The 18,356-nt window shown below is 34.4% G+C and overlaps 1 protein-coding gene across 4 annotated transcripts in view; it reads right to left on the bottom strand.

Annotated features, from left to right (window-relative positions):
- ATP11A (ATPase phospholipid transporting 11A) overlaps positions 1-18,356 on the bottom strand; it is a 113,750-nt gene that overhangs the window by 28,719 nt on the left and 66,675 nt on the right. For 3 of the 4 annotated variants that reach the window (XM_057390371.1, XM_057390378.1, XM_057390361.1), the window contains exons 3-15: positions 17,933-18,022; positions 16,746-16,826; positions 15,172-15,279; positions 12,175-12,303; positions 11,585-11,688; positions 8,924-8,974; positions 7,424-7,488; positions 6,955-7,036; positions 5,565-5,715; positions 4,179-4,376; positions 2,351-2,524; positions 807-970; positions 454-525 (exon numbers count right to left, since the gene is read on the bottom strand). In XM_057390371.1, the coding sequence (XP_057246354.1) occupies positions 454-525; positions 807-970; positions 2,351-2,524; positions 4,179-4,376; positions 5,565-5,715; positions 6,955-7,036; positions 7,424-7,488; positions 8,924-8,974; positions 11,585-11,688; positions 12,175-12,303; positions 15,172-15,279; positions 16,746-16,826; positions 17,933-18,022 (1,469 nt within the window). Of the gene's footprint in view, positions 1-453; positions 526-806; positions 971-2,350; positions 2,525-4,178; positions 4,377-5,564; positions 5,716-6,954; positions 7,037-7,423; positions 7,489-8,923; positions 8,975-11,584; positions 11,689-12,086; positions 12,143-12,174; positions 12,304-15,171; positions 15,280-16,745; positions 16,827-17,932; positions 18,023-18,356 lie in introns of those variants that run through there. The other variant, XM_057390386.1, reaches the window with a different exon arrangement.

The raw sequence follows: 18,356 nt of genomic DNA, 5'->3' as shown, positions 1-18,356 counted from the left end.
TTTTCAAGGGTATGTATATCCCATGAAACAGCTGTACTACTTCAATATTAGTGAAAATTTGACTCATATTATGGTCTACAAAATTCATTCTATAGATACTACTCTCTTGTAAATTCCACAGATTATTTGAGAATAGCAAATTGGTTATACAGCCTTTTCCATTAAGAAYGTATTATTTACCATATAAAAAAGGAAAAATACCCATACTTCTTAAAACCACTAAAAACTATTAGATTAGGTCATAAATCACACACCACACCTTTGCTGTTATATCAATATTTTGAACTGCATATAATGTCAAAGTRAAAGTAATTAAAATAACATTTTTTCCCACTAAAATGTATAGCTCTTGACTTTTCTGACTTAAAGATTAATATGTAAGGATACAATGATTTATTAAACACATCAACAAAAAGTCCATCAGTCTCTTTTGTTATATTTTTAACCACTCACTTTTCTATGTTATTTTCCCGATTTAAGATCTCCATATAATTGTCCTTCAGCCTTAGRTAGGTGTAACCAAGTCTGTAAAATGAAACAAAGATCAAGAGAATGAATACAACAAATATATATTTATTCAGTATAAGCATGTTATTAAGATTTAAGACTGAGCCCACAATAGACACCAAAATCCCAAACTGTTTTTAGTTGGTTTTAGACCATGAATAATCATGAACACATGTTAAGAAAGTAATCAGCTGTAGATTACTGCTGCTTATTACTATGATTTTTGTTCTAAAAATGATTTTGTGCTTCAGTGATTAATCTGTAGTTTAAAAAGGTATAATAGTTAGGTACACTCATACCTCTGTATTCCTTCAACTAAAGCAACTTCATCAGGTGATGATGATATATATATACAAGATTTTCTTGAGAACTCGTTTTTCTTCAATCCATCTACGCTGTCATCATCCTTTACCTGAACGGTGTGGCAAAGACAAAGAGCTCGGAAAAATAGTTCCTCTCTCTCCTGAAAAATAAAAGGAATGGTTGTTATTAAGTGCTATCACTCAAAAACTCTTCTTTTGGAGGGTGACTGATGTCACTGATTACTACTGATTATTAGTCAGACAAAGGCAGGTTCCTTTAGGAGGAGCCAGGTCTCACCCAGTGGTAACCACACGATTGTGTCACAGTTGTTTGTACCTCTAGGATTGTCATACAAGTCAAGTTGCTGGGATTGACATACAAATCAAGCTAATGAAGCAAAAAAACCCCAGTGTGCATCATCTACCTCCTCTGAGTGTCTAGATATGGCTGAAGGTGTTTTTTCTTTACTTTTGCTTAAACTTTAATAACTTGTATTAATTAAATACTAGACAAAGTGTAATTCAGGAGTCCCGAGTACACATAGAAGGATGTAGTAACTAGAGCACAGGACTTAGCAGGGCTTACAGATTTCAATCTCTTGAGCAGCTTGAACACCCACCCCTCAGAACTACATAAATTACTGAAGGGCACATACTTGGGCAGCTCAAGCCAAGCACTTCCTGTAAAATTTCAGATGGTTTGGTAATGACAACTCCTGGCACCAGAAAGAGATTTCTATATCATGGATACCTGGCYGTGTTTTATCTCTTGTTTTTGCATCTAAAACCTATTTCTGTTAAATACAAACCGTGCCATTGTAATTCCAAGATAAAAGCACAGTAAACCTTGGGACCACATTTCGAGGGCCATGGGTGAGARACATAAGGTTACTGAATTACACCAACATATCTTAAGAGACATTTTGTCATAGTGAAGGGTATGATATGAAGTGAGCATGAATGATATTACTGTACTGATATAATAAAACATTATATTGCCCTTTGGCTATGATTGTCCTGCCCATATACACTCTGTTCACCTGTTGACACATGAAGACTTCTAAACTTGYAACTTTGCTTTACATAGCAAATAGCCACAATACATACATACTGTACGTAGCACACTTCAAATGTGGCTAAATTAAGCCACATTTTAAAGTAATTTAATTTGATCATAAGCCATTTTCTGGCCACCTCTTCAGTCAGTGATGATTAAATAAGTGCTTGCATTGRGAACTCATTTCCCCCTTTGAGGAGTTTCCTGTCTTGCTTTCCCTGTTGTAACTMAGGTTGAATGGACACCAGTTATCTATGCCTGTAGGTATTAACCAGAGAAAGTTATCTATTTGGGTTTTAATTCAGCTTTACAGCTGTATTAAGTTGAGAAACTTCCTATTAAGCCTTTAAATCTAAGTCTATGSAGTTATCAACTTTGATTTGTGAAATTCAAGAATGTTGGATTTCTAATATTCCCTTCATCAGTACAGTTCAATTTTCATGTTTCATTGTAAAAAAGCAAAACATAGAAATAGTTATCATACCTTTCCACTACCTCCTGGAGATGAATCAATCATATCAATGCCTGTACCATCATGRAGAACTTGTCCATTGCAGATAACATCTGGTACATAAACATGCCCTTCAATGCAACATTCTACGAATTCCATGTTGTTCTCAGTTAATGTTCCTGTTTTATCTGTGAAGACATACTCAATCTGCAAATGAGCACAAATTACAAACAGCAGGAATATGAACAGAGATTTTCCAACATCTCTGAACAAAACTGAGTTTACTACTGGGTTACACCTTCCTTTAAAGATTCTTATGCTCTTTCATAAAAGGAAGATAACAATTTCTTATGGCAGTTATCTTCACAGAAATATAGACCGTGAAAGATTTTATCCTACAAGAGTACCAAGCAGTGCTATCTTTTGCCTTATAACACATATAAATAATGTGTTTAACCTACTTTCCCTCTTCTCTCTAGATCGTTTTTAKTTTTTAATGTCTTTCGTGCTGCAAGACAGATATTTATAGAAACAAAATGCACACCAATTTCATTTCCCATGGATTATTATTTAATGCACATGCCTAGATTTGGATCATTTACTGTCAGAACAGCCTTTAGGGTAGTATCAGAATGCCAAACTACAATTATGTTAGTTTTAATAAGGATTGTGGACACATACAGTTATACACATGAGCACTSTAATTGCCCTGGAAACATTCATTTTGTCTCAATATTGAATTTTTCATTAACTCGATCTTTTGCAATGAGCYCAGCAGTGCTTAAGTCTAAAAACATTTAAAATAAATCTGAACTATAAACTAGAAGAGTTAGATTGGCTCAATTTTGGATACTGGATGTAAACATTGTATACACACTGGATGTAGTATTTTATAAACTAAGAGAATAATGTAAGGCAAAGAAGTAAACAATGAAAAAAAGGCTATTATTTAGAATTCATCAGATTAACAAACYTCAACATTTATGCAGTGCACTGATCAAATAAAAAAATAAATGAATTTTTGCTCTTAGTCTTAAAAAAAGTCATTAATTATGCAAACTTTCCACTGAGATTGACTTTTGTAATATTCACTAATCTGAAAAGGCAAATGCCAAATTTTCCAGTAGTTTTATTTTTTAATCTGTGGACAAAATACCAGTAATTCAACTTTTTACAAGTTGCATAGCATTTATATGGATTTTTTTTCATCACAAACCCTACATTCAGTTACATACTGCAAGTTATAAAATGCTATCAAGCAAAGGTCTTTTAGTCATTCAGTGTGTTGCTTTGACCCATTGTTTCCTCACGTTCAGACWCTGCTGTTTCAGTTTGTGCACACTGCCTCTGGTCCTGTCACCAGGCACCACTGAGAAAATCCCTCAATATTTTCAATAAAATTATTTCTCTGTATCTGTCTCAAGGTGATGATTTTTTTAACACAGAACAGAATTTCTTTTCAAAAATGAGAATGACAAGTGAGCCTTTTAATGGATAAAACTTGTGTCTGGAGATTCATATCAGTTTAATCAGACAAAATGGGACTTTTTTTCCATCTAACTTTTAATCTAAGGAAGTTAGATGYTTATATAATTTCCCTCTGTAATCAAYGGAGAGAAAAGCATTTAAGCCTTCGTAACACAGTAATACTWATTGAATTCTATTGACTGGGTGAGAAATCAGAATTTTTGACTCTGAAAACAAAAATTTTATTTTTAAAATGAATCAGTACTGAAGGTAATGGACATGTAGCTGCAAAAAAAACCCAAAATAAAACCAAAAATACTTGAAGTGGCAATTTTAAAATAAAAACCTACAGTAGAAGCAATTGAAAGACAAATTATCATTCAATGAAATTCACCTGTCCCAACTCCTCATTGAGGTCAGAAGTATTCACCAGTGGTCCTTCACCTGTATCCTCATCAAACATTTCCTCATCCCATGTAATGAAGTAAGAACCAAGGAATTTCTGCATTTCCACAGTGACATACATGGATACAGGAATAATGTAGTTGAAAAGGACCATGAATGCAAGGAAGTCTGTAAAAGCCTGAAGAAACTGCCRAAGAAACAAGATGAAAATATTGATTTTTCATGTGTCATTAAAGACTGCAAGACTACTACACGTATTTACAAACTAATTTTTTCAAATAACTTTCAAACAGCAACACCTCTCATAGCTCACAGTTCAGCTCAGGATGTAGACCTTCATGATGTATAACATCACAATTGGCATGAAATAGAGCTTTTTCTTTTAAATTTGCATTTTTCTTTACAGACACACAGGTGTAGAATACTGTCATATAGCATTATTGTAAAGCTGTAGAGCAATTAATGAGCATAGTAAAGACTTTTTTGGGGAACAAGGGAAACATTAACATTGTACATCACAAATTACCAGAAAAATAACATAGAACCATTGTAAGTCCTTCAAGGATTACCAAATTACATCACTTTCAGGCAGTGYTTAATAAAGGGCTTCCTTTCCCCCTCTCAACAATATCTGTGAATATATGCAGATAACTTGGCTCAATTTTTCAGTGGTGGAGACTTGGTGGAGCTRCAGTCAGCCTGCTGAGCAGGTTCAGACAGCGCTACATGATGGTGGTAATGAGAACTCTACAATACCCGGCTAGCACCTGCTCCTCAGGCATTTAGGGTAAGGAAGAAAATTTTCCCCTAGTCTGATTGGGAGGATTTAGTGAAATAATGTTRTGCTTTCTGTAGTGCAGAGTTCAATTCACTGCTTTGGATCATCTGGGTGYCCATCCTGGACAATATCCTTGCTCCCATAGAACATCTGACACTGGTGACTGATGCTCAAGTCTCATGACAGAGCAATATGAAACTAAGCTTCTGAGGGGGATTTTTACAGAGATTCCTACATAATCCTACAAAAGAGAAAATCTTGTGAACATGTTTCTTACAGGACTGCCAGTAGCTGTGGGATTCCTTCCAAACCTGTATTTCTCGACAAGAAATCAATTCTTTAGCAAATTATATAAATAACAGCCAATCCCAAAACACTTACATGAAGCTTTTTATACCAAACCAGACATCTTCTCATCAGTTAAATTGACACATASAACTTAAGGGCAAAAATTTAACAAGCTTTCTATAAGTACACTATCATCGTTAGCAAAAAAAGGCTGTAAGTAAGTAAGCAGGCTGTATGTACTTTTCAGTAGAATCTCTATAAATTAAGGGTTTAGGGAAMTGTTTTTGGTATTATAATTTATTTCCATACCAAATTTCTTTTCCGTTCAGGCTCTGTTTTCTGATTATACCATGGCTCATCACGAAATGGTTCACTCTGCCAGACATACTTCAGAATAGTATTTATTAGTGCTTTACTGACAAGAATACAGAGGTATACAACAAGAAATACATTCATTGATCTAAAAAGAAAAAAAAAGGCAAAATAAGAAATCCATTGTCACATAAACCAGAATTTATTASAAAATGTTATAGATCAGCCTAACAAGTTCTGCAAGTCTAACAATGCTAAGAAGTTAAGTAAGTCTTCTACAGTGCTTTTCCAATGAATAAAATTATTGAGGAACATTTTCTCTTTGAAATGTTAACTGCTATAATTGTTCCAAAATGTGTGTGACTTTACCAAAACTAGTTTGTTAGTGAAAACAACAGCATAGATAGAAATATAACAGAATAACTGGGCTTTTATCTGCAGACATATTTATGCCATTTCTCTGAATAAAAGATCACTCACATAAGTACTTTCATAAAAACATAAAATCATCAAGAGCATTTTATTATGTAGCTGTAACTTTTTAACTCTAGGCAGATCTAAAAAAAGAGCAAGAACATTTTGCATTTAAGATTGCATTTTCAATAATGATGGGCATGAACTAAAAGCCATGGGTTATCTATCAATAATAATRGAAAAAGACACATCATCATTGCCCAGTCACAGAGTAGGACAAGGGCTGTCAGCTGGTCAGTACATCTTGCCTCAATCAATGACATCTTGTTTCTCACAAGGTTGGACACCTTACCCAGAGCTGATGATTTCAGATAGCAGAGCAGGAATAGAAAATAGTCKCTATTTTAAAAATAGTAACCAACCAATGTTAGCTCACTCTTTAACRATAGCATTGTTTTACTTTGCCATCATGTATGCTTGTGTGGAACTTGTTAATTTTAGCTAAACCATGGAACACATGCCACAGACAAGCACTGTATCACTGCAGCTGATCCAAAGGGAAGTGCATTAAAAAAGTTACTTGCATTGAATTCAAGACTTAATTGCAATGGAAAGCATCAAATGTTAGGATAATAAAATACACAACCTTGGAAAATTGTCAGTAGATGAACTGTAACCAGTGAAAGAAAAGTCTTATGGAACAGCAAAACATCTTRCCTTGAAAAACTATGCTTTAAATCAAAGGGGCTATATTTTTTAAACTAAMAATAATAATCTGGCATTGAGAACCTCATCTATATGGTGTTACACGACTTGTATTATCAGTAAAAAATTATWTAAAAAGAAGCAAATTGTAAGTCACTCTACCTCTTTTTCATTTAAATCAATAAAACATACATTTTCAGACAAAAAAAWTCTGATTTGCACCAAACATGCAGCTTTCAACCCCCAAAATAAATATTAGAAATTTTACTTCTCTACAGCAGATCGCTTCTGTGATTTTGATTGGTAATTTAATGCCATCTTAGTTTCCATGCCAGTGTAGATAGCAACACCTGAAATCAGACAACTTGTTTTACTAAAGATTGCACAGTGCAGTAAATTCAAAAGAGCACAATTTACTAGGATGTTATACTCTGTCATTTCTTTAATTCCTTATTCTGAAGAAAAAGCCCATACATTTGGATGATGGCCCAAAATTAGAAATAGCTTTATTATCTTGGTACTCCGAGAGAAATTTTAAGCACCATTTACATCCCATTCCAGTCACAGTTTCCAATTGCTGAAGTGTTTCTATATATTAATATTAAGCAGTATTAAAAAAGGTAAAACAGTTGAGTCAGTAGAAATCGTAAGCTCAGTAGTAASTGTAGGCTTGTAACCTTGTTTGGTGTTTGCTTATTACTTCAGAGTCCATTAAATTAGTCAATAGAAATATTTACCAAATATTTTTTCTGTGTTCTTTAAAGTGGCTCCTCTAAGAAGCAGATTTTCAGAACCTAATGGCCTGCAAAAGGCATTACAAAACAAACATTTAGAGAAAAACATCAGACCTTAATGGAAGTCACTTAAACCAGGAAATTAGTTTAACTAAAAAAAATTTATTTCAACAAACTTACAAGGCCTATTTAAAATTTTGAACTGAAAATTAAAAAAGATGCMTAATATTAAGCTCACAATTTCACAATTTAAGTCTTAAACCAATGCACCTAAACCCCACATATGYAGGCACCCAAATAAAGACATCAACTTCCTAATTACACAATACTTATTTTTTTAAACATTAATTAAGGTATTTTTTAGGCTTATGCAAAATATAGTGTCCTGTATGCTAGAATTACTTGAGGACTACACTCCTCCATTTTATTTTAAGTATCAATGGCATACAAATATTTTTAATACCTGTAAACATTTTAAAAAATGCTGATAAAATACAGGTAAAATAATTTATTGAAGAATAAAGGAATTAATGTAAGRACCTCAATCAAGTTTAAATCATTGGAACACAATATGTAACCCTAATCATCATGTGCGTTCAAAACCAAGGACTTCTTTACAGACAGACTGCATACAGAATTGTCAGATTCTCTSTATACAGCAATTAAAAGAAAAACCCCAAGGAGTAAGGTCAGTGTCCGTGAATKTCATTCAAAGTGTACTTGTGGTATGAAGCTCCCAAAAAAMCAAGAAACTCTTAAATAAACARAGCCATAATTCCAATGCAAAACCTGAAACTAGTTCCAAGAAACTAGTGGAACAATGTTACATGAATTACCCAGATCAACTGACAGTTCTTATAGCGGATCTACAGACATACTGAGGTTAGAAAGGCACTTAGCCAGCACTCAGTAACTCCCTGCATKCTGGGATCTAGGATATCACCCCTGCAAGCAGTTTTCCCTCCTATTGCTTTGCCTCTTTGTGGCAAGGATCAGAACAAAATCAGGTACAGCAAGTTGGATGTTGCCTTCCTTGAACACACAAAACTRTGGACATTTTAGACAGAAGTACAAACACACTTAGTAAAATTTAACACAATTATTCGACATGTTCAAACTCTTCAAAATCTAAGTAGAAAAAATAAATACACAAGTAATACTATTTATAATGTTTAGTGCACTACCAAGATCTCACACTCTTGAGATAACTTGGGCAGTATTGTACAAGTGCTGTCAAAATCCTATTAACATAACTTACAAACTAAACACATGTGAAGTAAAATCAAAGTTGAATAAAGACATTAAAATACTAAAGAAGAGACATATGATTCAAAGATGAAATATTTATTATTTATGAAATAACAGTCTGGAATCTTCTAAGAGAAAAATATTCTATCACTAAGACAAAGCTGCACAATGCTGGTGAAGCAAAGGTAATTCTCATTATTGATACTTATTCAACTGTGAAATGTTTAAATGTGCAGAAACTCTGGATTTCCCCACCTTGCAATAGGCTCATTCCTATCATGGTAAACATTTATTCGACCAACAAATCTGAAAGGGAAATATACAAGTAGTTTAACAGTACTGCTAATAGATTATTTGAGAATATTTTCTAGAAGGTGTTTATCACAGAAAACATTTTCCAACTGAACAGGCTCCAATWATCCAGAACATGAACAAGAACATAAGAGATACATATAGACAGATATACACTTAAAACATGTAAATACAAAAATACACAGAATGGTAACTTGATATAAATTTTGCATATAAAAAGATGTAAAATATTAGAAAATTAGGGATAAATTTRCTAAGCAGACCCATGAGCAAGATATAAGAAGTCTCATTCCTTAAAATGCCTGAGAAAAGTCAGTGTAATTACAGTCTTTTACAATATCTAAAGCCTACAACTGAATTAAAACCAAACCAAAGCTTAGGGCTAGTAAGTAATTCCCCCTCCAAATATCTGTAAGTACATTTTACAAGCCATGTGGTGGCTTGACCCTGGATAGCAGCAAAGTACCCATCAGCCTCTCACTTGTTCCCTTCCCAGCAGATAGGGAAGAAAATTGGAAGAACAAAAGCAAGATCATAACCGTTTAATAAGTGAAGGGAAAAAAACAAGTGACACAACAGCAACCACTCACCACCTCCAATGAGCCTGCTGATGTCCAGGCAGTCTCCAAGCAACCAGCTGCTTTGGGAGACTGCCCCCTGCCCCCTGGTTTTATTGCTGAGCATGACACTATATGGCACAGAACACTGCTCTGGTCAACCGAGGTCAGTCTCCTGGCTGTGTCCATCCCCAGCCTCTYATCCACCCCCAGCCTATTTGCTGGAAGGGCAAAGTGATGAACAAAAGTTTCACACTATGTAAAAGTTTAACAACAATAGCTAAAACCGTAGTGTGCAGTTAATGCTGTTTCAGAGCAACAACACTACACCACACTCTCCACTGAAGAGAACTCCCTTTATTCCAGCCAGATTCAGTACACTGKATTTGCAATACCACTGTCCAAGTGGAGATCCTAATGCAAAGAGAATTAAGCCGAACATTAGTGTTCTCAATATCAGAGGAAACTGTGGGGAGCTGGTGGRTCTGTTACCCTGAAAGGGAACCTCTGAGGCTCAGAGGAATGGCATCCTGTCTGCTTAGAGAATTCACAACATAGTAGGGCTATATCGAAAGACAATGACGCACAGTTGGCTAAGATGCATCATGACACAAAATAACCTCGTGTCTTCAGAAAAAAAGATTCACCACGGTGTTTTGTTCAGAGATATAGTTTGAAGTAAAAATCAACAGACTACCAATAAGCATTTTCATTATTGTGCGTCAACAGCTCTACCAAAAGATTTCACCATCTGTAATAGCACGAGTTTCAACTTCCAGTCATTCAGTTTGTGAGCCAAGCATTTTAAAAAAGGATCGGATCAAGCAAGCGATGGCCTCAATATTCTGAAGACCCTGTTCTCAAGCAGATTTCTGAACCAGTTTCTTAATCACCAAGATCAGGGAAAAGACATGCCTTCATACCTCAGAAAAAAACAATGCTTTTTCTGCACTTCCCAACAGTATTGGCTGTCAAAAGAGTGCATTTTAGCTTGACATCATATTGTTTTCTGTGCATTATTTAATCTATTTTTACTGTGGCAGAAAAACAAGTGTTYGGTCAATGGCCTAGAACTTTTTGCATTATTATTAAGAAAGAAACCTCAAAAGGGGCCGTCTCAAGATTTATCATTACATTCAGCAGAATTGTGTACAATTCTTTTACAAAATACTGAACATTGCGTGACTTTATACAACTGTAGATATTTTTCTTAATGTYCTGCACACTCATTTTAAAGTGTTTTGCTAATCGTGATGACTTTGTGCTGTCATTAACATTTCAACTGTGATGCAAGGCTCATCATGAACAACAGTAGATGTAAATCTGTATTTCAAATAGTCTTGACAATTTCAATTTTTTCTGACTGATGTCCTGTCAGATCTGATTAGATTGACAGTAGCTGTACTTCATAATGTGACTGATGAAGTTCTCTGCTAGGAGTAGAAGTGCTTGCCATTTACTTATTGTTCATTTGTGCTACAGTGTTACTATTGCCTTCAATCTGCAATTTCTTTGCAAKTCTTTTTAAGCTGCTTCAGCATTTTTTGAGTGTTAATTTGTTTAAAACTAGATAATATAATCTGAAAATCCATTTAACTGGGTACACATAAATGGCAATACTTTGCAATACACTGAAAGCAAAGGAGTGAGTGCCACAGGCAACTTCTCCATATCGTGGAACACCCTCYTCCTCTGGAGAACCTGTATGTGACATACAGAGCGAGCATAGGTGCCAATATCAAGAAATATACTATTAGTAAAGCTTWATTTCTTTCTAATTTTTAGATTATAAAAAAAACCTCTGACGTTCTAAAATTTTCACCACATTCCTCAGTGGACTGCTTTGTGCCATCCCCCTTTGGAGATCACTATCCCAGAGCACACATAGGGAACTACCTGCAGAAAAGGAGTACGGATGGAAGTCCTACCTGACTTTAAGGTCACTCACTGTAACCAGAGAGATGCAGCCAGTATGTTATCATTATGGTATTTTTATGATTCATTACTAGGGTACCTTAAATGAAACAAGTAAGATTTATTTTCTTACTTATAAAGGTCAGGCTGAGGTTGTTCACATTCAATGGTAGCATGCAATGCATCGATTTCTTGTTCATTGTGAAATGCCTTTGTGTCTTGAACAGCATAGTAAGTCTGGAATGAATAAAAACATGTAAAAAATAAAAAGGGACAGATATGCAAGACATTAATCTGCATATACTTCAGTTGAGCATGAAATTTACTAACTTTTATGTAAGAGCTCATAATTTTTAAAAAATGTATCTCTAAATGCTCTTATTTGGGCATCTTCTTATGTGGTCTTTCCAACCSTAATGATTCTACAATTCTGTGTAACTACCTTGCAATGTATTCATAAATCAGGTACATAAATAGAAGTACAAAAAGTTAGTGTATTATCACTGCAATCTGCAAGCCTATACTGGACACAGACAAAATCACAAATAAATGTCTTAGAACTTTTCATAAAATCATATTACTTTTAGAAATGTGAAGTCAGATGGTACAAAYATAACTCACACAAATTTGTGTACCTGCTCACACATATAAGCATCAAGTCATCTGTGTCAAAAATTGAAAGCAAACTTTGCCTTAAAAAGAAAATGTGAAGCATTTAATTACTTTCTGACTGGATTCACCATCCAAACTAGTTGTTGTAACAAAACATGTTCCATCTCCTCTACTACTTGATAGGAATATTAAATCACATGGGAATTTTTCATCTTCTTTTACCATTACAATATCTCCAACCTAGGGAATAAAAATACAAGAAAATAAAATGCACTTATGTAGCAGCCCAAATTTCAGATTTCAAAACTAAAACCTAGATTAACACAAATATTTTGAAAGTACATCACTTTTTATCCATCCTAGAATTCTACTGCAAGTGTAAAGAATTACAGAAGTATCTCTGGAAAACTGAATTATATCTYGCGGAATGACTGAGATCTACTGTTTACTGCTTTCCTCTCAGGATAGCATTCTGGCAAGTACTGCCTTATTAAGTTTTGTAACATTGTGTGAGAGATGGAAGATATAAKCCTTGTTTTAAGACTAAATACAACAAAACTGTTGCAAAATCTCCAGGAGATGTGAGCTGCTCTCACTGGCTCATGAGGATAAGCATCTAAATCCAAATATGACAATTAGAGATAGCTGAAAAAGCCAASAATTTCAAGTCTGCTGATGAAAACAGGATAGTTTTTAGCACAATTTTGACTAGAAGTCCAACCTATTTTTATCCATGTTTAAAGGTGAGCAGACTAATTCATGGAAACACAGGCATTTTTTTACAGCACATTAGGAAGTCATAACAGAACAACCAACCAATTATGAATTCAAAATATTCTTGCAAATCATTCAAGAAAAATGGCTTTTTTACATTTTTTGAGGCTAAACAAGTGGCAAAAACATACTCCACGTTCTAAGAATATCAGAGTTTTAATAAAAATCCTATCAAAAATATGTAATTTTTGCAGTTTTTCATGTAGGTCAACAGCTGTTCAATATACTTTTATATCATAATTTATTTTAATAAGACTCAGCCTAATCATTGTTATTGTTATATGCTTCTAAAGCTAAATCCCACTATCCTTAGCAGTTGGCAGGAGTCACTTAATTCCAGTTAAGCAAAACAGTCTGACAGGAATCAACAATAATAACAACTAAAAATAAAATTTTAGAATGATGAAAATAAAGGAGATTTACCTAACTGTAGATATGTAAAGGGTTTTTTCTTTCTTAACCAATAGCAATGAAAAATTTCAGATCGTACACATTGACAGGAGAAATCAAACTCTAAGCATAACTGCAACAATCAGGTATGAAATTCTCATTTCCTCAACCCAAAACAAATAAAAGTATTAGTTCATGGCATCTTAATAAAATTTTAAAGATGTTTCAACAATCTTTGCCATTATGTCAGCTAAGGATGCAAAGAGAGCAGGGACAGGCTCTTTCAGGTGGTGGCCAGTGACAAAAYGTGAGGCAGTAGGCACAACCTGGAACACGGGAGGGTCCACCTCATTTTCATCACATGAATCACTGAGCACTGGAACAGTTGCCCAAGGGAGATAATGGAGTCTCCCTCCTTGGAGATACTTAAAGCCTKTCTAGATAGGGTACTGAGTAAACAGCTCTTGATGGCCCTGCTGGARCTGGGGGTTGAACCAGAAAACCTCCAGAGATGCCTGCCAACCTCAGMCATCCTCTGATTGTGTGGAAAAGAACTTCATCTTTTAGCAATCCTTTTTTTTCTTCTTTAATCGAATGTCACCAGGATATATAAAGGTCTACCTTTATATAACTTAGTCTGTTTTCTTGTCTAATACAGATCTGAGAGTTTCACCCATTTACAAACACGCCTAGATACTCCTCTCCATGCCAGTGTTTCCTAGGTCTGTCTCTCCTATCATTTAGTCACTCAATAAGCACCCTCTGAAAGGCAATAAACAGGGGACAAATTATGAAAAAAAGGGCAACAGATTAACAACTAAAATTCAAAATCCAGTTACATGGTATTTAATTATTTTTGTTTGGAATATTTAACTGATTAGGTATACACCTGGGATTCTCAAGCATGTGATGTCCTAATTTTATTTTATTACTGGAAAGCCCTATCACACTCAAATGAAAGGTCACAGCAGAAAGGCCGTGAACACTGTTGATGCATTTACACCCAAAAACAGCAGGGCAGAAAAAGATACCCCAACAAACATATTATAAATAAGAAAATTCCAAACAAATATCTAATAAATTTTCTGAATTCTAAAGAAAATACTGTTAGAAAGTTAATCTGCCCATGAAAAAAAACCAACAACAAGCAAAAATTAATTTCTGAAAACAATCTTCAAAATACCAAGAAGGGAATGTAACAGCATTCACAAGGTCAATGATGAGATTGTGATTTGATGGGTTTTGAGAAAATATTTAGAATGCCTTGTGTCTGTATATATGCATGCACCTGTATACATAGCACTGACTGTCATAATCAGGCTTAAATAAATTATTAAAGTGCATAATAGTAATAATGYCCCATCCTTGAGAGCATTCAAAGTCAGGTTCAATAAAGCTCTGAACAACCTGGTCTAGTGCAAGGTGTCCCTGCTCATGGCACAAAGATTGGAACTAGATTATCTTTAAGGTCCCTTCCAACCCAAACCATATTTTTATGATTATGATTCTTTGATAATCACAGAGGATAGAAAATAGAGAAAAGGTAAATCATGACAGAAATTCCAGGTCAAAAATGAAAAACAATGGGAACATTTATGGAAGGAGTTAGTTAATTCTAATTAAGCAAGAATGCAATAGTTAAATATTAGTTAAATAAAAATCAGCAACATAAACATGTAAAATAAAATTTTAGCGTGATGATAATAAATGAGATTTATCTAGTCTCATTAGAGTTTAATTCACTAGGAGTTTAATTTTATAAAAATGCTGTATTCAGAAGCATAAAACTAAGAATTAGTATATTATAGGTCTAATCTCCATTAAATGCAATAAATGCTACATCATCATATTACATTTCTATATAACATGTTTTATGTGTGAAGTATGTAAGAAGGGTGAAAGTAAAGCCTGACTCACAAAACCTGTTAAGTCATAGTTACTTACTCTTAATTTTCGGCTTTGCTTTCTAACCAGTTTACCATGCTGAATGAAATGAACAGGGCAATGATTTATTGCATTGTCAGCTTTATGTCGCAGCCAATCTTCATAACCCTAGAAAACAGTGAAATGGAATGATATAGTGATGCACATTTGACTATAAAGACATAGAATAGCTTTAGCTTGCAAGAAAAATTTAAAAAATTATATCCTTGATCACAGTAAGGAAAAAAAAAAACCTGTCCCTAGAACAAATGAAATTGTGATACATGTCAGTACTACAGTTGTTCTGGATATCTATGAAAAAGAACATTCATGGTTACAACTAGTCAACAAAACTACGTATTTCAATGAAGGTATCTAGATGAACAAGGGCTCCGAAAGCATAGAACAGTTTCTGGTATTTAAATGACCATTTCTTGCTCATGCTCTATTGACTCTTGAGTAAGGACAAAGTACTTATAAAAGCAGGTAACTGGAAGGTGGAGTGTAGAAAACATATTTTGGAAGAATAGGACTTTATCCAGCAAGATGATAAAGAGATGAATGACTAAAGGTTGCCACATTTCCTGGTTGTCATACAATTAARGCAAACCTTTTAACCCTATATACAATATATAGGCATGAAGAATTTTGTTTCAAAAGACCTTGCAGATTACCCCATTTTTAATGCTCAATCACCCTATGAATTTGTGTTTTATACAAACAGACAAACTAAAGGACAGGGAATCTGCAACCTTCCACTGAAAAGATCCTGCCATATGATAAAAATTGGGACTGATGAAGTCATCAGCGGTTAACTGATAGAAAATATCACCATAGCAGTTTTACATCTAACTCTCTTGAGCACATTTCAAAGTTCAGCGCAGAACAAAAGTAACACTACAYTGGATATTCTCAAAAATTATTTGGGAACTTACAGAGACTCTTTAACTTTATACATACAGGGGTTGGTACAGCTCCTCAAGCAGGTCCCAAAATGTACACAAGTTGTTGGGAGAAAAACTCAAGGAGATAGAACAGAACTGCAGTACCAGGCACAGCATGGTATAACCCAGGCTTTGGTAGGTCGCTACTAACAGTAAGACTTCAAAGCTTGATTTTAAAATCTTAAGAGAAAGCCCACTTGCATCACAAGTTTTGCTCAAAGAAGTGCTGAATTTAACTACAGAATATACTCAATTATTAATAGTTGCCACTGTAAAGAAAGAGAAACACAACTTTCCATGAGCTTCTTTGAAGACAAAAATGTCTGCCTTTAGCATAAAGACTGTGAAGGCAGTAAGTTATCAATTAATTGACAATCAAAATTATCCTCTGTTCAGGCTCTATGTGGAGTAGAGTTAATTYTCTTCACAGCAGTCTCAGGTTGCTGTGCTTTGCATTTGGGGTTAAACCAGTCTGGGTTTCGGCTACTASTGGAAAGTGTCAGCATTAAGGCTTTCTCTTCAACCTTCCCCTACACCAGACCAGCAGGCTGGGGGTGGAAAAGAGGCCGGGAGGGGGCATCGTTTGGACAGCAGACCCAAACCGACCCAACTATTCTCTTTCGTTTTACTTGTGCTCACTAAATTACTCACCTGTTTGATAGCTGTAACAGTAATGACAAACAAAAGTGGAAGTCCACTTGTAACTGGGCTAGTAGGTGTATCAATAATTAACTGCAACAAAAAGAACAATTATTTTCTGGTTATATGTTTTGTGAATGTAAGCAGTCAATCTTTCAATAAGATCTTTCATGTAATTTCACCTTGTTACAAAGCATCAAGGATTTTTAATTCAAAAGAACAGTACTTCAATACAACTTTAAGAATGTACGTACTATACTGACAAAAATTTGAAAATTGGATGCTATAAAAAGATACATTACTGCAGTTAGACCACTTTAACATTCAGATGTTAATAGCTTGTAAAAGTATTTGCTTGCAAGACTATAAGGAAGTATTAGACTGRAAAGCTGCAGCTTGGGAAGCAAAATTATGGCACACTATTAGATATTAGCACAGCACTGGCTTTTTATGTTACACAATAGAGCAGTTCTTATGCATGCAAAGACTAAATTCTGAAACACTGAGCTGGGGCTTCTGCAAATATAAACGAAGAGGTAGAATTCACAGAGGGAGTTGCAAATGACAAAATCTAAGTTGACCTGGKAATCTGCACTGCTTTTCTTTCTATAAATCTGGTCTGCAAAGGAACACAGCTTTTCATTTAGTAAGATTTTTATTATTTAACATAGTAAGTGATTGTGAAAGGTTCAGAACTAAAACACCTAGAAAGAGCACAAYAGTTATTCATGGAACTCATTTCAAAAACAAGCATCCTATCAGTACCTATTATTTCAGTTTCTCTACAGACTTGGATGACATTACAGTTAGAAAACTGCTGCCAAGACAGCAATTAATATCACATAATATATCACATTTTTGCAAAACTAAAAGAACCTTATCATCAACGAAATTTACAGTAACAGTTTTACTGATCTGGATGTTTATTACAAAATAAAAATGACAGGCACTCATTTCCATTTTATCAAGAGACGTCTTGCCATTCATTTAGTGATGCTAGTCAAATTCTTTTTAGATTAAATTCACATTAACAACATGGAAATAAAATAAAACTACTTTTGTCCCATCATCAGGGAGGCTGTCTAACCTCAATGATGTTACCCCCATAGTCATCAAAATCAGTTAATTTCAAAACCTTTTTCAAATTCTACCTATTTTAGAAAGAGAGCAGAACTTACTGGGAAATGGGGATAGCTTACCTGAACAAGGAAAATGATGAGAAAATAGAAGTTAGCTATTCTTCTGAATTGCTCAAACAAATTTTTTGGTATAAAGTTCCAAAACGTGTACTGAAAACAAAAGCACAGATCATGAGCATTTGTGACAGAAATATTATTCACATCTAATTTCATAACTCACATTTCAAGATTAAACTACACAAGAAACAGGAGTGCTTTTGTTACTTAGTGTAACAATTCATTGAATTTGAATCTTATTTGTAAAGCAGGTATTCTCAGAACAGYATCATTTTTCTGAGCTATGAGAGTCTTTATACCAGGGACTGTAATAATTTTTAATTAGCAACAATGCTTGTCCAGAGCTAGTGTCCAGGGTTAGTTATGGAATGGTTTATTTAAAGCATCTTACTAATTTCAAAGAGCACTTGTAATTCACTTCAGTGTT

Source organism: Malurus melanocephalus, unplaced genomic scaffold (genome assembly GCF_030028575.1).
Source record: "Malurus melanocephalus ecotype Western Australia unplaced genomic scaffold, MMel_1.1 scaffold_1, whole genome shotgun sequence".
NCBI lineage: Eukaryota > Metazoa > Chordata > Aves > Passeriformes > Maluridae > Malurus > Malurus melanocephalus.
This window is presented reverse-complemented; position numbering and strand designations above follow the sequence as displayed.